The sequence below is a fragment of the Botryllus schlosseri genome, chromosome 10 (genome assembly GCF_051294905.1).
Source record: "Botryllus schlosseri isolate E-star chromosome 10, Bs_hap1, whole genome shotgun sequence".
NCBI classification, from domain to species: Eukaryota; Metazoa; Chordata; class Ascidiacea; order Stolidobranchia; family Styelidae; genus Botryllus; species Botryllus schlosseri.
This window is the reverse complement of record NC_137245.1, coordinates 11941732-11963312: the sequence shown is the minus strand read 5'-3', so window position 1 is coordinate 11963312 and position 21581 is coordinate 11941732. Positions and strand designations below refer to the sequence as shown.

General features: G+C 41.0%; 1 protein-coding gene across 1 annotated transcript; it reads right to left on the bottom strand.

The window, feature by feature from the left end:
* Window positions 1-5111: 5111 nt before the first annotated feature.
* On the bottom strand, window positions 5112-20552 carry LOC145448806 (uncharacterized). The gene is made up of 2 exons (XM_080327257.1): window positions 19851-20552; window positions 5112-5180 (listed from the first exon to the last, which is right to left on the bottom strand). The coding sequence occupies exons 1-2, from the start codon at window positions 20550-20552 to the stop codon at window positions 5112-5114; spliced, it is 771 nt and encodes a 256-aa protein (XP_080183383.1).
* Between the last annotated feature and the right edge of the window lie 1029 nt (window positions 20553-21581).

Here is a 21581-nt window from a genome sequence, read left to right as displayed (position 1 = left end):
TCGATAGGTCAGTCGTGGTCAGGTAATCTTGAGGATGGACTGTATTTATTTAGTAGTAATTGCTTGTATTTCGCCTTGAATGTGGACATGCTCGTCGACTGTCGGATGGCCGGCGGGATACTGTTCCACACACCAGGTCCGGCATATTTGATAGAGCGATGATCTTTTCGGTCGATCATATGATATTTGGACGACGTGGACGCGCGTGTGTTGTACTTGTGCGCTTTTGGTTCCGAGGTAAAGAAGTCATTGAAATATTCGGGGCAACGACCGCAGTGGAACTGATACATAAACTTGGCGATTTCTAGTTTCCGCATATCTTCTATGTTTAGGACGCCGAATCTCTTCAGCAGCGACTTGTTGGATGGACAGCCAGGCCCCTTTGAGGCCCTAGCTATGATTTGGAGTACTTTATGCTGTAGTTTTTGCAGTAGCTTGAGTGCAGTTTTACTGGCAGCCCCCCAACAGAGGATGCCATAATGTAACTTCGATTGGTTAAGAATTTAAAGAGTATCAGAAGAACCCATGCTGGCATGAAGCGCCTAAGACTATAGAACAGGCCGCACTTCGGGGATAATTTAGTTTCTAGGGACTGAATATGACTCTTCCAGGACATGTTGGAGTCCAGTAAAACCCCGAGATATTTGGCATTATCTGTGTTGGAAATGGGCTGACCAGCGATATTAACGGTTAGGTTATTTTTTGAATTTACTGTCAGCAATTGCGATTTCGAGGCGTTTATGCAAAGGTTGTTCTGGGCCGTCCACTCATGGACATTGGGCATTTGGTCACCAGTCAGGGCATCCAGCTCTGCCGTCGAAGATGCGGAAGAGAGGAGGTGAGTATCATCAGCGAACAGTGTGGGGTTCAATGAGGAGGTTTCAAAAATGTCGTTGACATATAGGGTGAAAAGGACCGGTCCAAGTACTGAGCCTGCGGGGCACACCACAGGTCACCAGGTGAAGAGAGGACAAGGTGTCTGAGATCGCAACCATTTGTTGGCGTCCAGTGAGGTAACTTTTCATGAGCTCAAGTTGTGGGCCCCGAAGTCCGTAACGCGCCAATTTCGAGATGAGAATTTTATGATCTACGCAGTCAAACGCTTTTTTTTAGATCGAGAAAAATGCTACATCCCACATTTCGTTTCTCTGAGATAACATAATACTGTTCGGCCACTGTTCGGAGGGCATGTGTGGTTTGGTGTTTGTTTCGGAAGCCAAATTGTTGAGGGGAAATGACAGACATTTTGGCGAGGAATGAGGACAGACGGGAGGGGAGCAACTTTTGGAATACAACCCCGATGCATGGGAGAACGGATATCGGTCGGTAGTTGGTGACATTAGTTCTATCCCCAGCTTTGTGTACAGGGACTACTCTGGCTTTTTTACGATAGCTTGGGTAGACTCCATTTTCTATCATGAAGTTGAAAAAATGGGCCATATATTGTCTGATATGCAGGCTTATCATTTTTAAAAACCATGATGGTATTTGGTCATAGCCGTCGACCTTGTGCGATTTCAGTTTGTGGATGGCTAATTCTACTTCGTATTTGGTCGTAGGTTCAAGCACAATCGACTGGGATATCGATTTCACCTCTGACCTGGCCGACACAGGTTTTGTAATAGAAGAAGCAATATTTGGGCCTACGTTACTAAAATATTCATTGAAGTGATTCGCGATGGCCGCCGGGTCTGAAAGTTTGTTTCCGGTATCCGAATTCACAATTTCCGAAACAGACTTATGGCCTTTTTTTCGATGTAGGAGAGAGTTAAGTCCTGACCATGTTTTTCGAGTGTGCTTTATGTGTCTGTTGAAAAATCTCTCATTGTACTTTGCTTTTGCCTTGGAGATGAGATGCCCGGTGCGATTCCTGAAACGTCGAAATCTTTCTCGTTCATGTTCTGGGCAGTTCTTGGTGTCTATTCGGTTATGCCACCGGTTACGTTTACGGATAAGTTGAATCAGCTTTGTGGTCATCCACGGATTTCGCTTCAATTTTCGTTGACTTCTCGAAAGGCACTGTAGAGGTGCAAATTGTTCCAGCAGTGATATTTGATAGCAGACATGACCTCTACAAATTTTTCGTCAAAGTTGTTTATCGAGATGTGGGGGATGGCCGTATTCATATTCAAATTCGCACATCTAAGATGGAGTCGCGCTACAGGCCGCCAGGATGCAATGTCGACTTAATAAAATGACAAGACATTCGCGCGTCTCGGCATTTACCTACATTTTTGTTCACTGGGTGGCTATCGTGAATTGCAAAGAATCACCGAATGAGTGAATTTACTATTTCTAACATGTTACATGACTAACGACACAGATGCTGTGCATATGCATGCGTAGTGGGGACCAAGTATTAAACATTCTTATTTAGTTCTACATGCACAACAGCTAATGTAGGCCTACCCAGCTAACCATCATTTTCTGGCATAATCGCCATGACGTTGTAAGTCCGGTATAGGAAAGGTCTACAACTTGTGATCTAAATATCGATAAAAGATCAATCTGACATCATTTATTCTATACGACTCTGCACTAGGTGTACGAAACAGGCACAAGTCTCCTATCGAAAGCGTAAACTCAACTGGGTGTGGAATTGGACATGAGAAATGTGCCGATCATATCTGCACTAAAATACACCAAAATCCATGCGAACATAATCATTCCGGGGACAATAGTTATCAGAAATCCAAATGGATTTTATTGTTCACCCACTGGCCTGGCGAGATGACAATACCATTATAGGGCGACACGACACCAACTGTTATCACCAGACTTTCTGTTATCAATCACCCGTATTTTACTTTGTTCGTGTTTGTGATAAAACCAGACTAATTAAACTTGCATTTACTTATTTTGTTGTCGTCGAAAAAGGTAAATAGACGACGCAATTATTACAGTCAACGAAATCCCAACTAGGGCCGTGATCGTTTGAGAAACATAGTATGGCAAAAAAGATTGCAAACCAGTACCCAATATTCCGTAAATCACCATCGAAAACGCGACCATAAAATACCAAACACCGGACAGCCGACTTTGAAATGCGAAATTAGATTTTAATTCCATGTCATCCCCAACTGCTTGATGCATCATCTCAACGAACGCCAACGATTGCACTGTGATCGCGAATATTCCAAAACAGATGGCCTCGACAAACAGCGCTTGTATTGGCTGGCGCGACATGAAAGTAAAATTGATTCCGAAGTAGCCAAGGAAACAACACAACATTATGATTATCCTAGTCACTCGACTACGGTCGTAGATGTAGCCCAGGACGAAACAGGTACCGGAAATGAAGGCGTCACCAGTTGTCATAATCCAACCGACTAAAATCACAGAAACACCCATTTTCTGAGTGTATGTCGTGAATGAGGCATCATATATCGCTAATGCCCCACTGCACGTTGCAGCTAGCCCAAGGGCAACGACAGATTTTGGTCTAAATATGTAGTACCACGTACGACCGTTGTACTCATCGGTGGTGGTGGTGGTAGCAGCAGCATCTGGCAAGAAAATCCATCCGATAAGCGACAGCAGTAAAGGAACGCTAGCACTCACGAGAAACGGTGTCATCATCTCATTACGTATGCTGAACAATTGGCTGCCAAGTATGGGACCAAGTAAGAACCCAAAACTGGTCATCGATTTGGTCATACCGAATGCTTTTTCGACATGTTCCGGCAGCTCCTGCCATAATAAAGTGAGGATCGACACATTGTAACATCCCTGTCCAATCCCTTGAATTGCTTTGGCCGCGATTCCAACAGCCAACAGCGAGACGTTGTCTAGGTAGTCTAGGAAAGTCAGGCATCCTTGGGATAAAGCTACGATCAAAAGCCCGATCCATATAAATTTCTTCGTGGGTAATTTCGATTGGTAGTTACCGCAGGCAAGGCTTGATACCGAGGCGAGAAAGTACGAAGCGTTTATGATAGCGGCGGCGTAGACCTTTTTACCTCCTCTAGCTAATATAACTCGGGCAAGAAACGTCGAGGGCGTACTTTGACAAAAGTATATAGAAGACGTAGCCACGGCTGCGAAGGCGGAGATTAATTTTTGCCTTCTCGTCGTATCAGACCAGAACGATTTCTTGCGGTTATCTCCGCCCAGCGAATTTCCATGTGATTCTGTTTCGGAAATTCCCAAGCCCTTATCCGCTTCTAGTAGAAAACTGTTCTCGCTGCCTGTAGCCTCCATCTGGTACAAGCGTCGTCGAGAAATTGACGTCCGGAGTCGAATTATCGCCACCGCGAAGCAATGCCATAATTAATTTGCTATTGTAATGATGTCCGGTCGCTGGATTATGCCGAGCGCGATTTATATATTGCATGCTTTCAAAGAATGATTTACTGCTCGGTATATGAATATTTCGACATTCATGGTGATCCTTAAGTTAGTCCTGTGACTAGGATAACGATTACTGCAATGAGTGCAATCCGACATGCGACAATCTTGATTTCCTTGATAACGTCATTGCTCACGAAGCAGCGGTGATGATTGAAAAGTTAGCCAAACTTAGGTTAATACTATGAATTGAGCATGTATCTGATTTTATAATGGATTACTTGGTCGCAACGATTCACTATTTTATTTACATTATGATGCGAGAATCCTCGACACTTTGTGATAACAAACAATGGCATTAAAGCCACAAAATTGCATCGCTTTCATACTTATAAATTGAAGTTTTAGCAGGGCAGAATGAGCAAACTTAATAACACGAGATAGTCCGAAGGTATGACACCAAATTGGGAGGAGACGCTGCTGATTATAACCTTCCGGTTCATCTATCCTCAGCATTACTGCATGGACTCATGAAAGTTGTGGATCAGCCGGAATGGCAAAACCTGACATTGTTAGAAAATCTTTATTGTCTACATAACATATCAACATCACACAACAAAAATGCAACACAGATATGCGACATGCGAGATAAACGGGAGGTAAACGATATGACAGAGTCTTCAGAGCCGAGCCACCCAGGACAGGAGCAATTATCACACTTCACAGTGGCGCTTATCGCGTGTTCAGGCATCGATTCCCACGTAATGCATGTGATAAAGTTCATCGTCTTCGCTTTCTTTTTCATGGACGACTTTTCATGCTCTTCAGTCAAACTCGCTTGCATCCACTTTCGGGTCGGTGCTGCCGAGTTTTGGGTTAGGCTTTCTCTCACTCTGGAATTTTTCAAGATGTGTCTACAGATGGATCGGCGATGAGGAACCCATATTAACCTCCAAAACATAGAAACTGGGCCGACCCGAGACTAGAATACATGCCATTGTTACGTAATTCCAGCTTTTGATATTTACGAGGAGCGGAGTATATGTTAATTACGATCGCATTGGACGAATAACAACATTCTTCGTCAAGTCTCGAGCAGAAAATTGATACTTGTAATTGACTTATTTCACATATGATGCCTGCATTATAGCTTTTCTCCTAACACTTGGAATGCATCCGGATGAATGCGTTATGTAGTTTCACGTTTCCTAGAGAATTCATCGTATTTCAGCCATAAGAAATCGCATGTATCCTCCAATATAAAGCTGTATAGAAGATGATGAAACGTAAAATATATGCTCCTGTACTGTAGTATAGCCACGTTATACAGAACAAATAGAACAGGTGTAATACACACAGTACAAATGTAAATAACGACAAGTTGGCGATTGAGTTTGAGTATACGATGTACCCACACCTTCACATCAGTTTGCAAAAAGAAATTTTACATTGCATTTCGCGTGTCCATATTGTGAGCATTCGCGTGTCCATATTGTGAGTAATTGAAATTACACATTGAGTCGACTGACACAGTTGCGATATAGATGTTGGATTGCTCGGTTCGCCTGTGGGTAATTGGGAACTATTCAAGTATCCAGGCTATGGCTCTGGTTTGGCACGACTTACAGACCTTGCGAGTCCTATGTTTACATTGTGACACTTCAAAATACCGCACTATATAGTCATACACACACACTACCATCTCGCCATAGCTCACCTTACAAACACGAACCTCTTAACAATAGATATTCGTTGTTCTGAATGTGACATGTCAATTTGATAATATTGAATGAGTTTCATTAGTATAGATGTAGTCATTTCATAAGTTGACTCTATTCCATCCCATAAAAATATTGCTGTTTGTGGAATTCGGGGTGTTTTTCGACTGCAATGGTCATTTACAGCAGGCCGATATTCTTTCTTTATGTTCAGTAGCTGCCGACGTAAAGCACGGCTCAGTTATATAGGCTTCTCAAGACACCGCTAACGGGAATCAGATGGCGAGACGGAGGCCAGATAAACCTCCAACACTTGGCATATAGGATTGTGGATTCGATCTCGGTCGGACTCGAACCCGCAACCCATTGGTGTTGCCGCTGTGGATCTTACCACAACGCTATCTCACCTATATGTGGCATAGTTTTCGATCGAGAGGGTGACGTCATATTGTTAATTCCGACGAACGCATTTCCGTAAAGTCGTATATTAATGTATACCAAATGTATCAACTGGAACAATCAAATGCTATATAATCCCATAAAACCAATATTTTTCGTCGCTGTGTCAACACTTTCGACGAGGACTTTCAAAGAATATAAACTTACGCTTAGCGGTCTAGGTAGGACCGGCATCCGCCTATTGCTACATTGATATTGATCATAGACATCATAGTGTAAAATGGGTTTCTATACTTGCTATCGTGATCAAATGGGAAATTTCAAGTGCTTAAAATGCCAAATACCTTGGTGTTCAACTGGATTCGGACATGTCTTGGAAGAGTCACATACAATCACAGTGATGTCTTGGTTTGCAGCCATTTGTGTTGGATATGTCAAAGTACCATAGTTAACTAATGTCTACATGAAAAAGTCCATATTATAGCATATTTTAACTCCGCAAATTACTTTCTAGTATCAGAATATGTATAGGAGTGTTGCTATATATCGCACAGGTATTATACAGGCCATATTAGATATTAATGGAGCACATGCGTACAGCATGCTACCTTGGGGCCTTCCATGAGTCTTTAACGATGAGCGCAGGTGCCGCTATTAGCAGACACATCATAGCCAAATTTCAAATTACTTATGCCGCACAATTTCCGTAAGCTTACAATTACAACCCTAATTTCAACAGCGGGTCACTGTATGTATGGCGCTGGCAGCATAAACAAATCAACATTAAAGGAACATGCACCCTGACAATCTCAAACATTTTACTTGCTATGTTACAAAAGTTTGCCCGAAATATCCAGCTTTCTGTTTGTGAATATTTAGTGACTTTCTGCTGTGAGCTTAGCCCGCAATCACACAACATCATAAACGAAATACATTACATGTAGATGTAGGTACACAACATCAAGAGCGAAGTACACTACATGTAGGTGTCAGCGAAAGATGCTTATCCAACTAATAAATGAAATTGATATCGTTGTCTGATGTAAAAAATCTAGTAGGCGGGTCAATCTTGATTTCATATGTTTATTGTATCATAAAAACCAAATCCGTGCGATTGGAGTGTTGGCTACTGCTGTATAACTTGTTAATGGGTAATATCGGTAGCTAGTACAGAAAGCCGTTTTACACTCTGCTCAATATCAACGTAGCAATACTCAGACGCCGAATATATTGTCCGGTCCGGCCTAGACCGTTAAGGCGTAATCTTATATTCTCTTGCTAGTCCTCGTCGAAATTGTTGGCAAAACGACGGAAGATATTGATTTTATGGCATTATTATATCATTCGATTGCCCCAGCAGTTGATACATTTGGCGACGTTTAAAACGTCAACAAATGTAGGCCTATTTCAGCATTGTAGCATTACGTGGCCCGAGTCGTCGCTAGATATCGTGTACAATAATACCGCCTATTTTGGAAGCTGATTACGTCCAACGTCTTCGCGAACCCCAGAATAAAGGCAAACTACCCTCAGATTTAGAACAACTATCTATGGATAAAGCATTCAAACGGCCTAAACCGAGTCTATGAATATACCGTTATCTTGTAATTGCGATTACAATTAAACTTATTTCTCTAAATGAATGTTATTTTTATTTATTTCTTATCGCAGTTTTTGTCAGGGTGGTAGTCCCGATATTACAAAACCGATACAGTTGGTACTAAATCGAGCGCAGCGCGAAGAAAAATTTCATATAGCATAAATCTGCCTAAAAATAATATTGTTTATGTTGATTTAAGAAATATTTATGAGCTTACTTCAAGCCTTAAAAATTCCAGACATTTGAGCATATTTTAGAAATTCTTCCCGGACGCAGTTTTAACAGTGAAATTCCGGACAAGTCCGTGAAATTCCGGACGTATGCCAACCCTAACCTAGTACTTACCGGTAGTCTGGTACATTATGATGCGCAGTGTGATAAGCTAAGCGACACAGTCACGACACCAATGGTTGCTCGTTGGAGCCCAGATTCTGCCTAGCTTCTACGTGTCGGAGGTTTATCTGGGCTCCTCACCACCGTCCTCACGAAAAGCCGAGATACATTAAGTGAAGTCGAGGCTTCGAAGATCGACAGCTAAAGACACAGACGAGAACGGACGGAAGAGAGAGTGAAAGCTGGTAAATGCCTGCGTGACCGGAAGCCGTCCGGAAAAGCGCACCAAGAGTGAAAGACCTATGAAAAATACAATATTCATGATCGGGTCGCAAATGACCGAACAGGAGATGAGTGACAGAAACCGTTCAATAAAAACAAAATATCAAATCGGTACATCATATAGTTAGCAGTCAAGATGTCACCTTTAGTAATCTAAGAAATTATTAACCGGGCAATTATAGATTAGGGAATGCCCGCATATTTTTGCCACTCAAGTGACATCTATGCGACTACTGCCTGTCACATCAGCTATGACGTCAAATTGTGCCCGTAGGGCAGCATGACTTTGCATAACCACCATAAATATACTTGCATCTAAATTATCGATGTCATTTAATAGGGAAAGCTCGATTGCCGCACCCCATATTCAATCTAACATTGACCCAAGAGCCGTGACATGAATTTGATTTTGTTCCGAAGCTAAATTTTCAAACTTCTAATATCACCAATTGCCATCACGTCGACAGCATGGGACCTGCGGACTGTAATTAAATCAATCAACTTCGATAAGCTATACCTAATGTCTTTGAGTACTGTGCGTGGACACTGGACATGGACATGGACATATGGCTATTGACACAGACGATTCCTAAACACTAACCACTTAAGGCACTAGTAATGGTATATTTATGCCCAGTAAGGTTTTTACTAATGATGCGTATCCATGTCTCATTCTATAGATTATTGATAAAAATCGTCAATGAGCCTGCAATAAGCTCACAGGAAAGACGTTGAGATTTGTCTAAACGCGTTTGAAAGTAGCTGCCGTAGAGTGGGCATGTCAGCGACCATAGAACGGCGAGAAGACTAGTAATCACGAAATCACGTCTCTGGATTGGTTAATCAGCTATGCTTGAATGATTACGATCGCAGCGGCTTGCAGATTATGTGCTTCTACTAGTTCAAGAAGTTCGCTAACGGCAATGATTCTGTAAGTGCATTGTACGTTGGTGATTTAATAATAAAATGTGACACCTGGTCATTGAATGTTTTAGTGTTAAAACTAGGTAACGATAGGTTTAGAGCAGGGGTGTCAAACTCAAATTGCGTCGCGGGCCTGATTCAAGCCTGCCGCATCAGTCAACTGACTCCAAATTGTTACCTCGTGCTGTTGCTTCTCACTTGATTACCCCAAAAGCATATATAATAGATAATACACAAATCATGGGTTTTTTGGAATTGCAAGTCGCAACACCTTTATTCGCGAACAATGGAATTGGCAAAAATACGATGAATGCCCGGTTGAATGCATTTCAGAACCGCTAAAACAGTGGCGGTACCGACGATATAAGTTGGCATATTCTATGTTCCCTTTGAGTTAGTCGTAATCTGGCATTAGCCCTGCATATGCGTCGTGAGGAATACAAGATATTTAATTGGAAACGTGGACGATGTAATTTGGTATCTCTCATGTCTGGGGATCTATTAGGTCGAAAGTGACACAGCACTGAGACCATAGATATTTCAATTATATATTTGTGCAACTAATACATTTTCCATGTAAACTGCATATAATGGTTCCGCATTGGCGTTTTCGCATCTGTGAATAGCAACTTTTTGGTCCACATTTGTGTAAAACTCTGAGCATAGTGTGCACTTTCACATTCTTGAAACTGGATGTCAATTTCACCGACTTACTGTTACCAGTGATAGCTAGAGTGAGACCACAACGCCGTAGTCGGGTGGTTACAATGGGGCCTATTAACATGGAAGTATCTCCTGCAAAAATCTCAACATTATTTACAAATGTGCTGGAAAATATAAGAATTGTTCAATCTACTCAGAAGTGCTTCGCGGGCCGGATGAAATCGTATGGCGGGCCGGATGCGGCCCGCGGGTCGGATGTTTGACACCCCTGGTTTAGAGTAACAATACAGCTTATTGAAGGCATGACAGAGGTGAAAGAGGTGAAATACCTGTCTGATATGCTTGAGATTACGCAGACTGCTCCTGCTTTTCTGGGTGCAGGTAAAGTATATTAGTCATCGTCAATCTGGTGCAGCACACCATGTGAGATGGATGCTGGACACAATCATGTATGCTCAGAAGATATGTGGGCCGACCAGGTAGCTTACATTGGAACTCTGAAGATGTGTAACTACTGTACCGCTTCAATACATTCATTTTTTTTATATCCATGTCTTGTTTGATTCAAGCAGTAGCCGTGATGCAGCAGGTAATGATCTATGATTCATTAGGGACATGCTACGCTATACAAGCAAACTGTCTTTTTGCTGGTCCTACCAGCATAGTCTATGTGCTTCCATTTAGACAGAGCTCTTTCCACAGCATCATTGAGGACTTATACAGCACTTACGGGTAGATTCAATATGCTGTAAGAATCTGACAAGTGTCACGCATAAACCACCGATTCAGCCCATCCTTAGAGCATTCAAGACTTCAATTATATACCACGACAAGAGCCTAATAAGATCAGACAAAGTAGTGTCATCTTAAAGCTTTATATTTGTATTCAATGATGGTACATATTGCTTCTGAAACTAGAAATTCGTTCTCCACTTGCATAAGTGCTTTTGCAATATTTCTTCGCGTGTTTCTGTTCTAGCCCTCAATGAAAACAAGGCATGCAGGCTACAACGGTTATACCTTCACAGTAAGCCAGTCATATTTTAAAAGTCTTGTGAAGCAGTTGTTCTTTGTTCACCATGTATTTCGTAACTCAACATGTCCTGAATTAATCCTAAATCATTGTCTGTGGACCAACCTACCATGCGGTAATGGAATCACCGCCGTTGGCAGACTCCTTGGACAGCTGATCAGGAAGCCGCCACCGTCGTGATCATTGAAGCATAGCAGAGTAGTCAATCAAGCGCCGTGATTTCGTGATTACTAGTCTTCTCGCCGTTCTATGGTCGCTGACACGCCCACTCTATGGCAGCTACTTTCAAACGCATTTAGACAAATCTTGACGTCTTTCCTGTGAGCTTATTGCAGGCTCATTGACGATTTTTATCAATAATCTATAGAATGAAACATGGCTGCGCATCATTTTTGAGATTTTCCAAATTATGGACAACCCTAATGCCCAGCAATGTTTAATAATTTCTCTGTCCTTCTCTGCCTTATCGTAAACATTCCGGTATATCGGTATTTGATTAATTCATTATTCTTCAGATTGTCATGCAGCACTTACAAAAATATCAAGACTTCTGAATGACGCATTTGATAACACGCTTGATGGCATGTTCGATATTTCATGCGCATACGAGTTTGTTTGTTTGATATATTCATGGTGTTTAGACTACATTGATCATTTTAGACCAGGCCTATATTATTTACTTTTTTGATTCCGTATTTATCGACTTGTAGCACGGCTCACATCGTAGCACGGCTTTTATAAGACGCCGTCCACGCGGATCAAGTGGCGAGGAGATGGTTAAATAAACCCCCTGCGCTCAGGCAGGAACGAGTTTAATTCCTACATAATAGTTTTTGTCGGTCCCAGGAAATCCCGGCAATGAAATGGCCGATAAACTGATACGAATGGAATCCACAATGCGCTTAGCACCAGGGAAGTCTCCTATAATGTCCGTTCGAGAAGAAAAACCGAACCATCTCTCGGAGAGAATAATTTTCGGCCTGCGCACAGCACATTGTAGTCTCACAGCTCATAGATTCAGAAGTATAGTTCTCGATTCATTGGCATGTAATGAATACCACTCACGTAACCCAGACATGCGAGCACTTGTTGAATGCTGATGCACGGCATGAAATTCAACTTCCACGAACCTTTCGAATGGATCATTTCAAAGCATTATGTCTCCCATTCACATGACATAACATTTCATCGTAACGCATCGCCAGCTAACTAGTTAAGATATTAGACAAAAATGGCAATGTATGCATTGTAATTATTAGTTATCAAATTTATCCTAATTTAAATTTACGCCCATATTTTATTATTATTCGCACTTCAACTGTTTTATTTTGTTTTATTCATACATACAGCAGTGACGTCTTTTTTCTATCACAATCATGTGGCCACGCCCACTAGCCTGAGAAACGCTTATGCTAATCCAGTGGTTCTCAACCGGTGTGCCAATTGGACTGCTCAGGTGTGCCGCGAGCAAATGTGGTAAACTATGTCGAAGTATAACAAAAATCCAAATTTTGAGTGTGTCATTGTTGGTTTTTCTATTGAATTTACTCGATCAAGACACGCGATTCACAATCTGATTCAGTGAAAAGATATAAGGATGTCGAGGCGACCGAAGTTACGGTATCTCAATCTAGTATCTCAATCTGACATCCCCATTAGGTCATGGATTGGGTCTTTCTCTTGGCTTTTTATTGTAAAGACGCTCTGAGCACAGCAACGTATATAGGAGCGGAGAATCTAGTAAATCTGCGACGCTTCATAACTAGCTACTGCACTGCGATGAATCAAACTGGGGCGTCCGCCGTCAATGAGGGTGATACGCTAGTTTCAGGCCCGTAACTGCCACACCCCAAACCCCCCAATTGGGGGGGGCGCAAAGAGGGCCCAAAGTTATTTCGTGAATTATCATAACTTATAGAGTATTTTTGAAACTTTATGCAACTGTTTCCAAAATTTTGCGCGATTTCAAGTTGTCAATTATGTTCATTTTGGGGTACTCTTCCCACAAGATAAAATACGCAAGATTTATAGAAATGGGCATATTGGCGTTGGCCATTACCGCGCCAGGACGCACCAAGACATATAGAGTAGGCTATGTAACATGCGACTCCAGGAAGTGTGCCAGAACGATCGGCAGCGAGAAAAACTTGGCCGAAAAGTACTGTTCTAATGCTGACCGAAAACTTCGTTATATATACAAAATACTGTCTTGGCAATATGAACCTTACAATACAAATGCCATCCCGCAGGGAAAAATTATATGCCAGTGAAGAAATACCAATTTCAAATCGTGTGCGTCTTTTAGTTACTAAATAGTATACAATTCATTTCGTGGCAAAAGCGAACAAGGTGATAGGGGGGTAGGTTTATCACCCTATGCGAGCCCCGGACCCAAGATTTGTGCGGGGCCTGACGAAGTGCTGTTTCAGTCCTGTCAACGGGCATATGCCCGAAGATGTTTAATTATAATATTGGGGGGTCCTAGCTTTTCAAACACAACTCACTCAGCTCTACCTGTAAATCTGATTACGTGAGCAGAGAGAGGATAAAATTTGATAGCAACATATATGCAATTCCCGATCATATTGACCGATTGAATCATGAATTATAGAAAATTTTCGCGCTTGGCACGTTTGGGAGAGAAAAGCTGACCCACTATAAACGACCCCCAATGTAGAGGATAAGTAAGTAGCGGTAATAGGCGAACAGCCTGAGGGGGTTTGGTTCATAAACATATGGGGCCCCAAGACCAACGTTTTTTGGGGGGCTGACGAAGTGCTGCTATACGGCCTTTGCTAGTTTGCCCACACATAATAGCATTTAGATGGTGATAACTAGCATAGGGCAATTGGACCTACACTTGAACTGCGGGTGGCTTCCAGTAACACTATGGAGGTATACATACAATCCTCACAGGTGATATTGCACGATCTGCGTGGAAATGCGTTTGGCATCCATGTATAATACACCTTTACGCCTCTGTATTTATTAGTGGCGATCGCAATTGGACTCTCCGATGCACCGGTTAATTACATCGACAATGCGGTCGTGGGCAGACTTTATTGTCAAGTCAATCATATGAAATTAAGCTCAACCTCAAGTTTAAACGGAATCTCAGCAGGCCAGTTATGTGGTGACAGAGGTAATAGCTGATAATTAAAAACGTCACACGGAAGCGGAGAAATTTCTTCTTCTGGCCTGCAATAAAATTGTAAAAAAATGTTTGGGAAGTATTGAAAACGATTCCCATGTCAAATGATACCATTCGTAGACGTATTTGTGAGATGTCCGCAGAGATAAAAGAAAACCCAAGCAGAGAAAAGCCTACTTGAGTGCTCCGAAAAGGTAGAAGTAGGCTACTTCGTCAGTGACCACCTCTGTAAGACTATATGGTTCCTCCTATACGCATTCTGGTAGTTTGCCTGTGCCGTAAGCCGAAGGAGTTCAGAACCACAGTGCAGTGTGCCGCAAACGATTTTTCATTTTCAAAGTGTGCCGCGAGGTCAAAAAGGTTGAGAACCACTGAGCTAATCCATAAGCCTTCGGGAACACCAAATTTTCGATGAGTCATAAAAACAAAAATCCACCACAATACATATCTAACTACACATCTCATACATTACCATGGAGAACCGGTGCACAAAATGAACAATTAAAATGTAATGACATAAGATATGATGAACGAAAACATTATAATTATTATATATCACAAATATGTGCGGCGTCTGCCGTTCTCTTCTAAATGTCATCTCAGACATGCAAGGCTTTCGGAAAGTGTCATCGCATTGTTCTGTCGAAACGTAGCAGCATGATAACAATTGCCTAATTGCAAACGACCTTATAGGTATTGGAGATAGAATTGGCATTTCTGAAGGACTGGTTCTCTATTTCAAGCTCCAACCTTCCATGCGCCACCACACACAACGGTCACAATTCCACTACTGATCGCGCCTAATTGCCCGCGTTTCAGCGCGGCAGTCTGAATCATGCTCTGCCAATTATAGGCACAGGAGCCTATGGCTAATGGGTTATCTACGATTGCTAATCGTTGTAATTCATGCATGTTTTCCACGGGTTTAATAACACGTTCAAGTCAGATTCAAATAAAGATATCTGATTCGTAGAACAGCAACAGCAATATACAACTTGCATGAAGATAGCAGACTCGTAGAGCAGCAACAACAACATGCAACTGAATGAAGATAGCTGTCAAGTAGTACAGGAACAGTAACATACAACCAAATGACGTTACCTGACACATAGTACAGCAACAGCAACATACAACCGAATGAGCGTAATGATAACGAAGAACGAGACTAAGGAACGAAACCTAAGTAAGGAAAAACGTAGGATTTACACTTAATTTTGTGGCAACGTAAAGAACCAACAATTGGCGGTTCGCCGACGGGTTTCTAGCAGTTGGACCAGCCTATCCGAAAAGGCATCACCAATCATATGTATATGAGTTGAGTGCGTGTCTTCACCTCCAGGGAACACCTGAGGCGCTGAGATTGGCTCGGGAAACCATGGGCTTCCCGGGAACACCTGTTAATATTCATTAGTCACGAAAATTATATCAGTTAATATCTCTTGTCTCCGCCTTTATACTTTATTCACCATCTACGTCTCTAGTTATCACGCTTTCACCGTTCGAGGATGGGCTCACCTACACTCAGGGATTTTACATACATTGGGTTGGCTGCTGATAACGATATTGGAAACTTATTGTTAATGTATGGTTGTATTTAGGGTTGCGGTTAAAACAAACGGTGTTTTAAAACACTTTGTTTAAAACATGTTTTAAACAGTGTTTTAAAAAAAGGCCTTTTAAAAAGAAACAACATTGTGTTTTTGTTCAGTTGTAAAATTATGCCATAATTGTGTAAATACTTCACAAAAACATGTTGTATGAGCCTACGGACAACTAGCGCCCGATGTAGCCGACGTACATCGATATGGGATGGTTGGAACCTTCAAAATAGTCGGTTCAACAGCAATAGCACATATATTTCGTCAAAGGATCTAGTTTTACCCTATATTTTCAATTGTCAATGTCAATCCATTATGACGTCACCATTGAGTATTCGTGACGTCATGGCTTAAAAAAACATAAAAAACAATAAAAAACATGTTTTTAATTAGGGCCTTGTTTTAAACATGTTTGTTTTAGATTGATTTTTGTTTTAAATGCAACCCTAGTTGTACTGTAAACATTCGCAACGGCATGTTGGTATATCCATGGTATAACGCGAACCACAAGTAACGAAGAAAAATATCAGGCGGAATTTCTTATTATAGATTTATGTAAAATGCTTAAAATGCTCCACCTTTCTGTTGAAGTCCATGTATTGATTTATTGCGTCAAAACTTAACCCTATTCACACACCTAAAGGGTAGAAACAGGTGGTACACGAAAACAGAACCTAACTTAGAATTATATCGCGGTCATAAATTCTACGTGCCTTCATGCATGCATAATCATGACTAAAATGTTGTACTCGATTTATACCGCGGTATAAGTCTGAGGTAGGTTCATGGTTTCGTGTACCATGGGTGTATCGTATATTCGCACCCTTTTATATCAGGGGTGCTACACGGGTGGAAACATACACACTCTTTTCGCTAAGAGTGTAGTAGCACAAGTCTGTCAAGGACTCCATTGTCAACTCGCGTTCATAGTCACAGAAGTTAGTATTATCAATGTTTTCCTCCTTTTATTTCTCGTGAAACTGTGCATATAGGAATGTATAGAGTGGCCAACATATTGGTGTTCGGCGCCAGTCATATTGAAATTGTCAGCAAGCGGAATCTCTGCGAAAATGGATTACACTGGTCAACAAAATGAGAATTTATTTTTTAGCAGAACATCTGAGAGCCATTTTAGGGGTTTTCGAGGTTGCTGATTACGAATATCACATTAGTTTTGCCAGATTGGGTCTTGTTCAGATAATATATATACCCCTTAAAAAAAGTCCAAAATTACTGTATTTATCCTTGAATATTTCACTTGGTAGGAAGAAAATCGTAGACCAAGATTAAAGAGGAGTATAAAGCTATGAAATTTATCTTTGAAAGTCCTAACTACAATACTCATATGAGTCTCATTTCTTTTGACTTGTAAATGGATAATTTCCCGCCGAGTCAAGAAAGTTGGTATACCTAGTAACTAGTATCCCGATCAAACGAGAAGCTTTAATCTGGGATCTTTGATAGATTTCAGATTCGAATACGGATGAAAGATTCCAATTTCGTACTAGGAAGGAGTTCACTGAATGGAATTGATCCTAAGGTGTAGCAATAAAAGCTTTTTAGGTGATCACAAAGTACCCAACTACAAACAGTTGGTCCGAAAATTCGTATCTGCATATGGAAAACACGAGCATAAAAGTTCACTTCCAGTTCAGTCATCTTGATATATTACCTGAGCATCTTGTTGATTAGCAAGGGGAGAGGTTCCACCAAGACATCAAAACCACAAGAGAAAGATATCAGGGCAGATGAGATGAACATATTGTGGCAGACCATTGCTGGAACCTTTCGAGAAACTGCACTAAATTGCTTACAGGCGAAAATCGTACAAAAACAATTGTGCTTTAAAATAAATCAATAATATTATCTTCCAACTGATTATGTAAAATTTACAATTGGTTGTTGACGTAAAACTGATTGAATTATTGCCACGTTATTTGAATATCTAGGTAAATACTCATATACGTGACTGGAGTTTATTTGTGTAGATGATATCCGTGAAAGTCTATAACTACGATAAATCTAATACCCCTAAATATAGTAATGTTGCTGTATTTTGATTTAAAAGAGTCTTCTGTGAGTAAACATACCAATTAGATTGAATTTCTAAACTTTATAGTACGACTGATCCGATTTTCTATCTAGCCATTACAGCAAAAATGAGAGATTTTGCTCAAAATAGCCACATGGGTTATCTTCAAAATATGAGCCACTGTGAAAAAACCAAGGTCATATCCGGAATCACTGCCCTTCAGAATCCCAACAACCACTCTTACTTTGTCTGCCTAAAATTATGTGTTGACCAGTGTTATCACTTGATCATGAGTATGGTGATTTTTTGTTCTACAAAAACGGAAGATTTTGACCTGAAAAATCCAAAATTTTGTAATTTTTTGGTCTTAAAAAACTTAATTTTGATCAAATTTTGTCATCATGTACATAAATCAGGTGTTTTTCCCACATAATGTTAGAATTGCACTACTTATCTTCATATCTGGTTGGAACAGTCTGTCTTTACGAAGTAGTTTGGCCTGAAAAAAACTTTTTTGACTTAGAAACTGACAAATTTTTACATGAATTCAACGAAATCTGGACCTATGAAGAATTCCAGTAGTTTTATCACGCATTATGGTAGGAATAATAAGAATTTGTTGTAGAACAACGAAATATACTACCTACATTCTCGGATAGAAAGTGTCTGTCCTTACTAAGTAGCTTGCAAAGAATGGAGAAAGGACGTTCAACAGAAGCAGTTGTTGGCTGGCAACACTGAAGTTGTGCGTGCACTGCTGGTGACACACCGTGTTGCTGCATTCTGATGATGTTGTCTACACTCTACACTACATCACAATTTCTTATTATGTTCTTCTTGATATAAGAACCGACGTCCACGCACGCAGTCTTGCTTCAGTTAGGATATTATGGTATACGTTGTGCATAACACCATGTCAACCTATTTGTTTCATTTGACCGTTTATGATTCACAATGAGCAGAAATGGACCGTATACAGCGGTAGGCCTATAAAGTAGGCTACAAGCTGTCAAATGGCAAGTTCACCGAGAGTGCAAACATTCACGATACAAACGAAATGCAAAATGCAGAAAAATTTTGACTTTGAAAACAATTTTGACAATGTTTTGACCTAACGATACAATTTTGACAAAATTTTGACTTATTTTGATGTGTCAAAAAAAATCGCCGTAGTCATGAGGTTTGAATATATTTCACCCGAAAACGATGAATAAAGATCACTAAGGAAATAGCACACCCCAGCGATGTAGTAACCAGCGTGGTCACTGTTTGAGAGATATAGTACGGAAATAGAGTCTGTAAACTAGTTCCAAATAGCCCGAAAACGAACTGAGAGATGGATAGCACGAAGTACCAAGTACCTGACATCCTTCCGCGAAATGTATGATCGGATTTTATCTCATTGTCGTCGCCTGATGCTCGATACATCAATTCGACAAAGGCGAAATTTCGCAACATCAACACGAATAATCCGTAAAATCCGACCACGACAAAAAGTGACGCAACTGTTAGTTGGCTTTTCGCGAAAACAAAATTAATACCGAAATGGCCGATAAAACAACAGATCATGACAATCTCACGATAAAGATGTTTGATGCGGTATAGGTAGACCATGATTGGCAACCATATTAAAATGACAACGTTAGCGAATGACATCAGCCAACCAACCAGAGCAACCGAAATACCCAACTTTTGAGCGTATGACGTAAAAGACGCATCGAATATTGCAGTCGAACCGCCAGTAACTCCAGCCAAGCCTAATACCAATATAGCTACCGGATTCAGAATATACTGCCAAGTACGAAGATTCGACACCTCCGTTTTATTTACCTCGTTTCGAAGTAAAGCCCAGCCAACAACTGCCAGTAAACCCGTAAATGTCCCACTCGCGATAAACGGTAGCATCATACGATTACGAACACTGTATAACTGACTACCTGCGATTAAACCGAGGAAATAGCCAAAGGATGTACTAGCGTTGACAACACCATAGAGTTTCGCAATGTAGTCCGGCAATTCGAACCACAGCAGAGTCAGCATCGCGACATTGTATATCCCTGAACCCATTCCTTGTATTGCTCTAACTATAACCCCAACGGCGACCAGGGAAGCTTTGTCCAGGTAGTCTAATGAAACGAGGGCGCACTGCGTTATGGCAACGATGCAAAGTCCGAAAGTGATGCATCTTTTGGTCGAAATTCCCGATTGGAAATTTCCTATTATCAGGCTCGTAATCGCCGATGCAAGGTAAGGAGAGTTTATGATTGCGGCCGCGTACACGTTCTCTCCACCTCTTGCAGTTACCTCCCTGGCTAGGAACGGCGCAGGGATGTCTTGGCAGATGTAAACAGAAGTGTTAGAAATAAATGAAAACGCCACCAACGCTATTTGCCTTCTTGTTGCGTCAGACCAAAATGAACTTTTCTCATTCGCTGAAGTCACTCTTTCTCCGTTCCGACTGCCGAATCCGATTTCTCCCCGTCGATCATCTTTTTGGATTAGGCTTGTTGATTCAGCACCATACCCGCTCATTGTCGGTTACGTGATTATATGATCACAGCAACACTGCTACAGCATAGCTGCATAGATAGTTCTAGAATCTAGAGGTTTTTGAAGTAGTCAGCGGTGCTGTGCAAGCAGAAGTACAAGTAATGCCGTAAGTATCTACTCAATTACAAGAGGTAACAATTTCAAAAATCATGTCAAAACTACTTCAAAACGAGAATCTGAAAAGTTATTGGTATTTCAGGGAGAGAGAGAGGGAGAGAGAGAGAGGGAGAGAGAGTGGGAGAGAGAGAGGGAGAGAGAGAGAGAGGAAGAGAGAGTCTTTATTCATCCACGTTACAAATCAACTTCACACACTTCACACAACAAAAATGCAACACAGTGAAATGCGACATACAAGGTAAACGGCAGCCTCGATATGACAAAGTCTTCAGAGCCTAGGCACCCAGGACAGAAGCAATTATCGCAGTTGATAACTTATTAGGAATAAATGAGAAATAAAAAACAAGAAACGAAAAGATAAACAAAGTACAGTATCGTGGAACAATTCGAAATATAATCCAAATACTATTCAGTGGTAGTTAGAGATCAGATAATGAAAACATTGTTTTCTAAACGCACAAGAGTTTAAATTACGGAGATTAGGCGGTAATAGCTTATTCCAAATCTTGACACCTATAAATCTGATTAAATTTCCCACTAGACGGGTATAGAGTGGTGTTGCACAGACAGAGACAAGTTCGAAAAAATCTGGTACGATGTGGGTGGGTATCTTAGATGTTGGATAGATTATCAAATTATAGTGGCAGTTCACTTAGCTATGCATAAATTTTATTTCCTCAAATTTGAAAATGTCTTCCACTTGTAATACCTCGACGCTTCGATACATCCTTTTACAATTTTCATGTCTAGATTTACGTCTGGCAATTCGTATGGATCGGTTTTTGAAGACCTGGAATTTTTGCAGATATTTTGTCGCAGCAGGTTTCCAAACGAAGATCCCATAAATGAGATAGCAGTGAATTAAGGCATAGTAAACTGATCTGAGAGTTTTGT

Bases quoted from the DNA above. Each gene is read 5' to 3' on its own strand.
- LOC145448806 (XM_080327257.1), bottom strand. From the start codon at position 20,552: ATGAGCGGGTATGGTGCTGAATCAACAAGCCTAATCCAAAAAGATGAT. The intron at 5,181-19,850 runs GTAAATAAAACG...GAAAAATTCCAG, and splicing joins GGGCTTTACTTCGAAACGAG to AGTGAGAGAAAGCCTAACCC.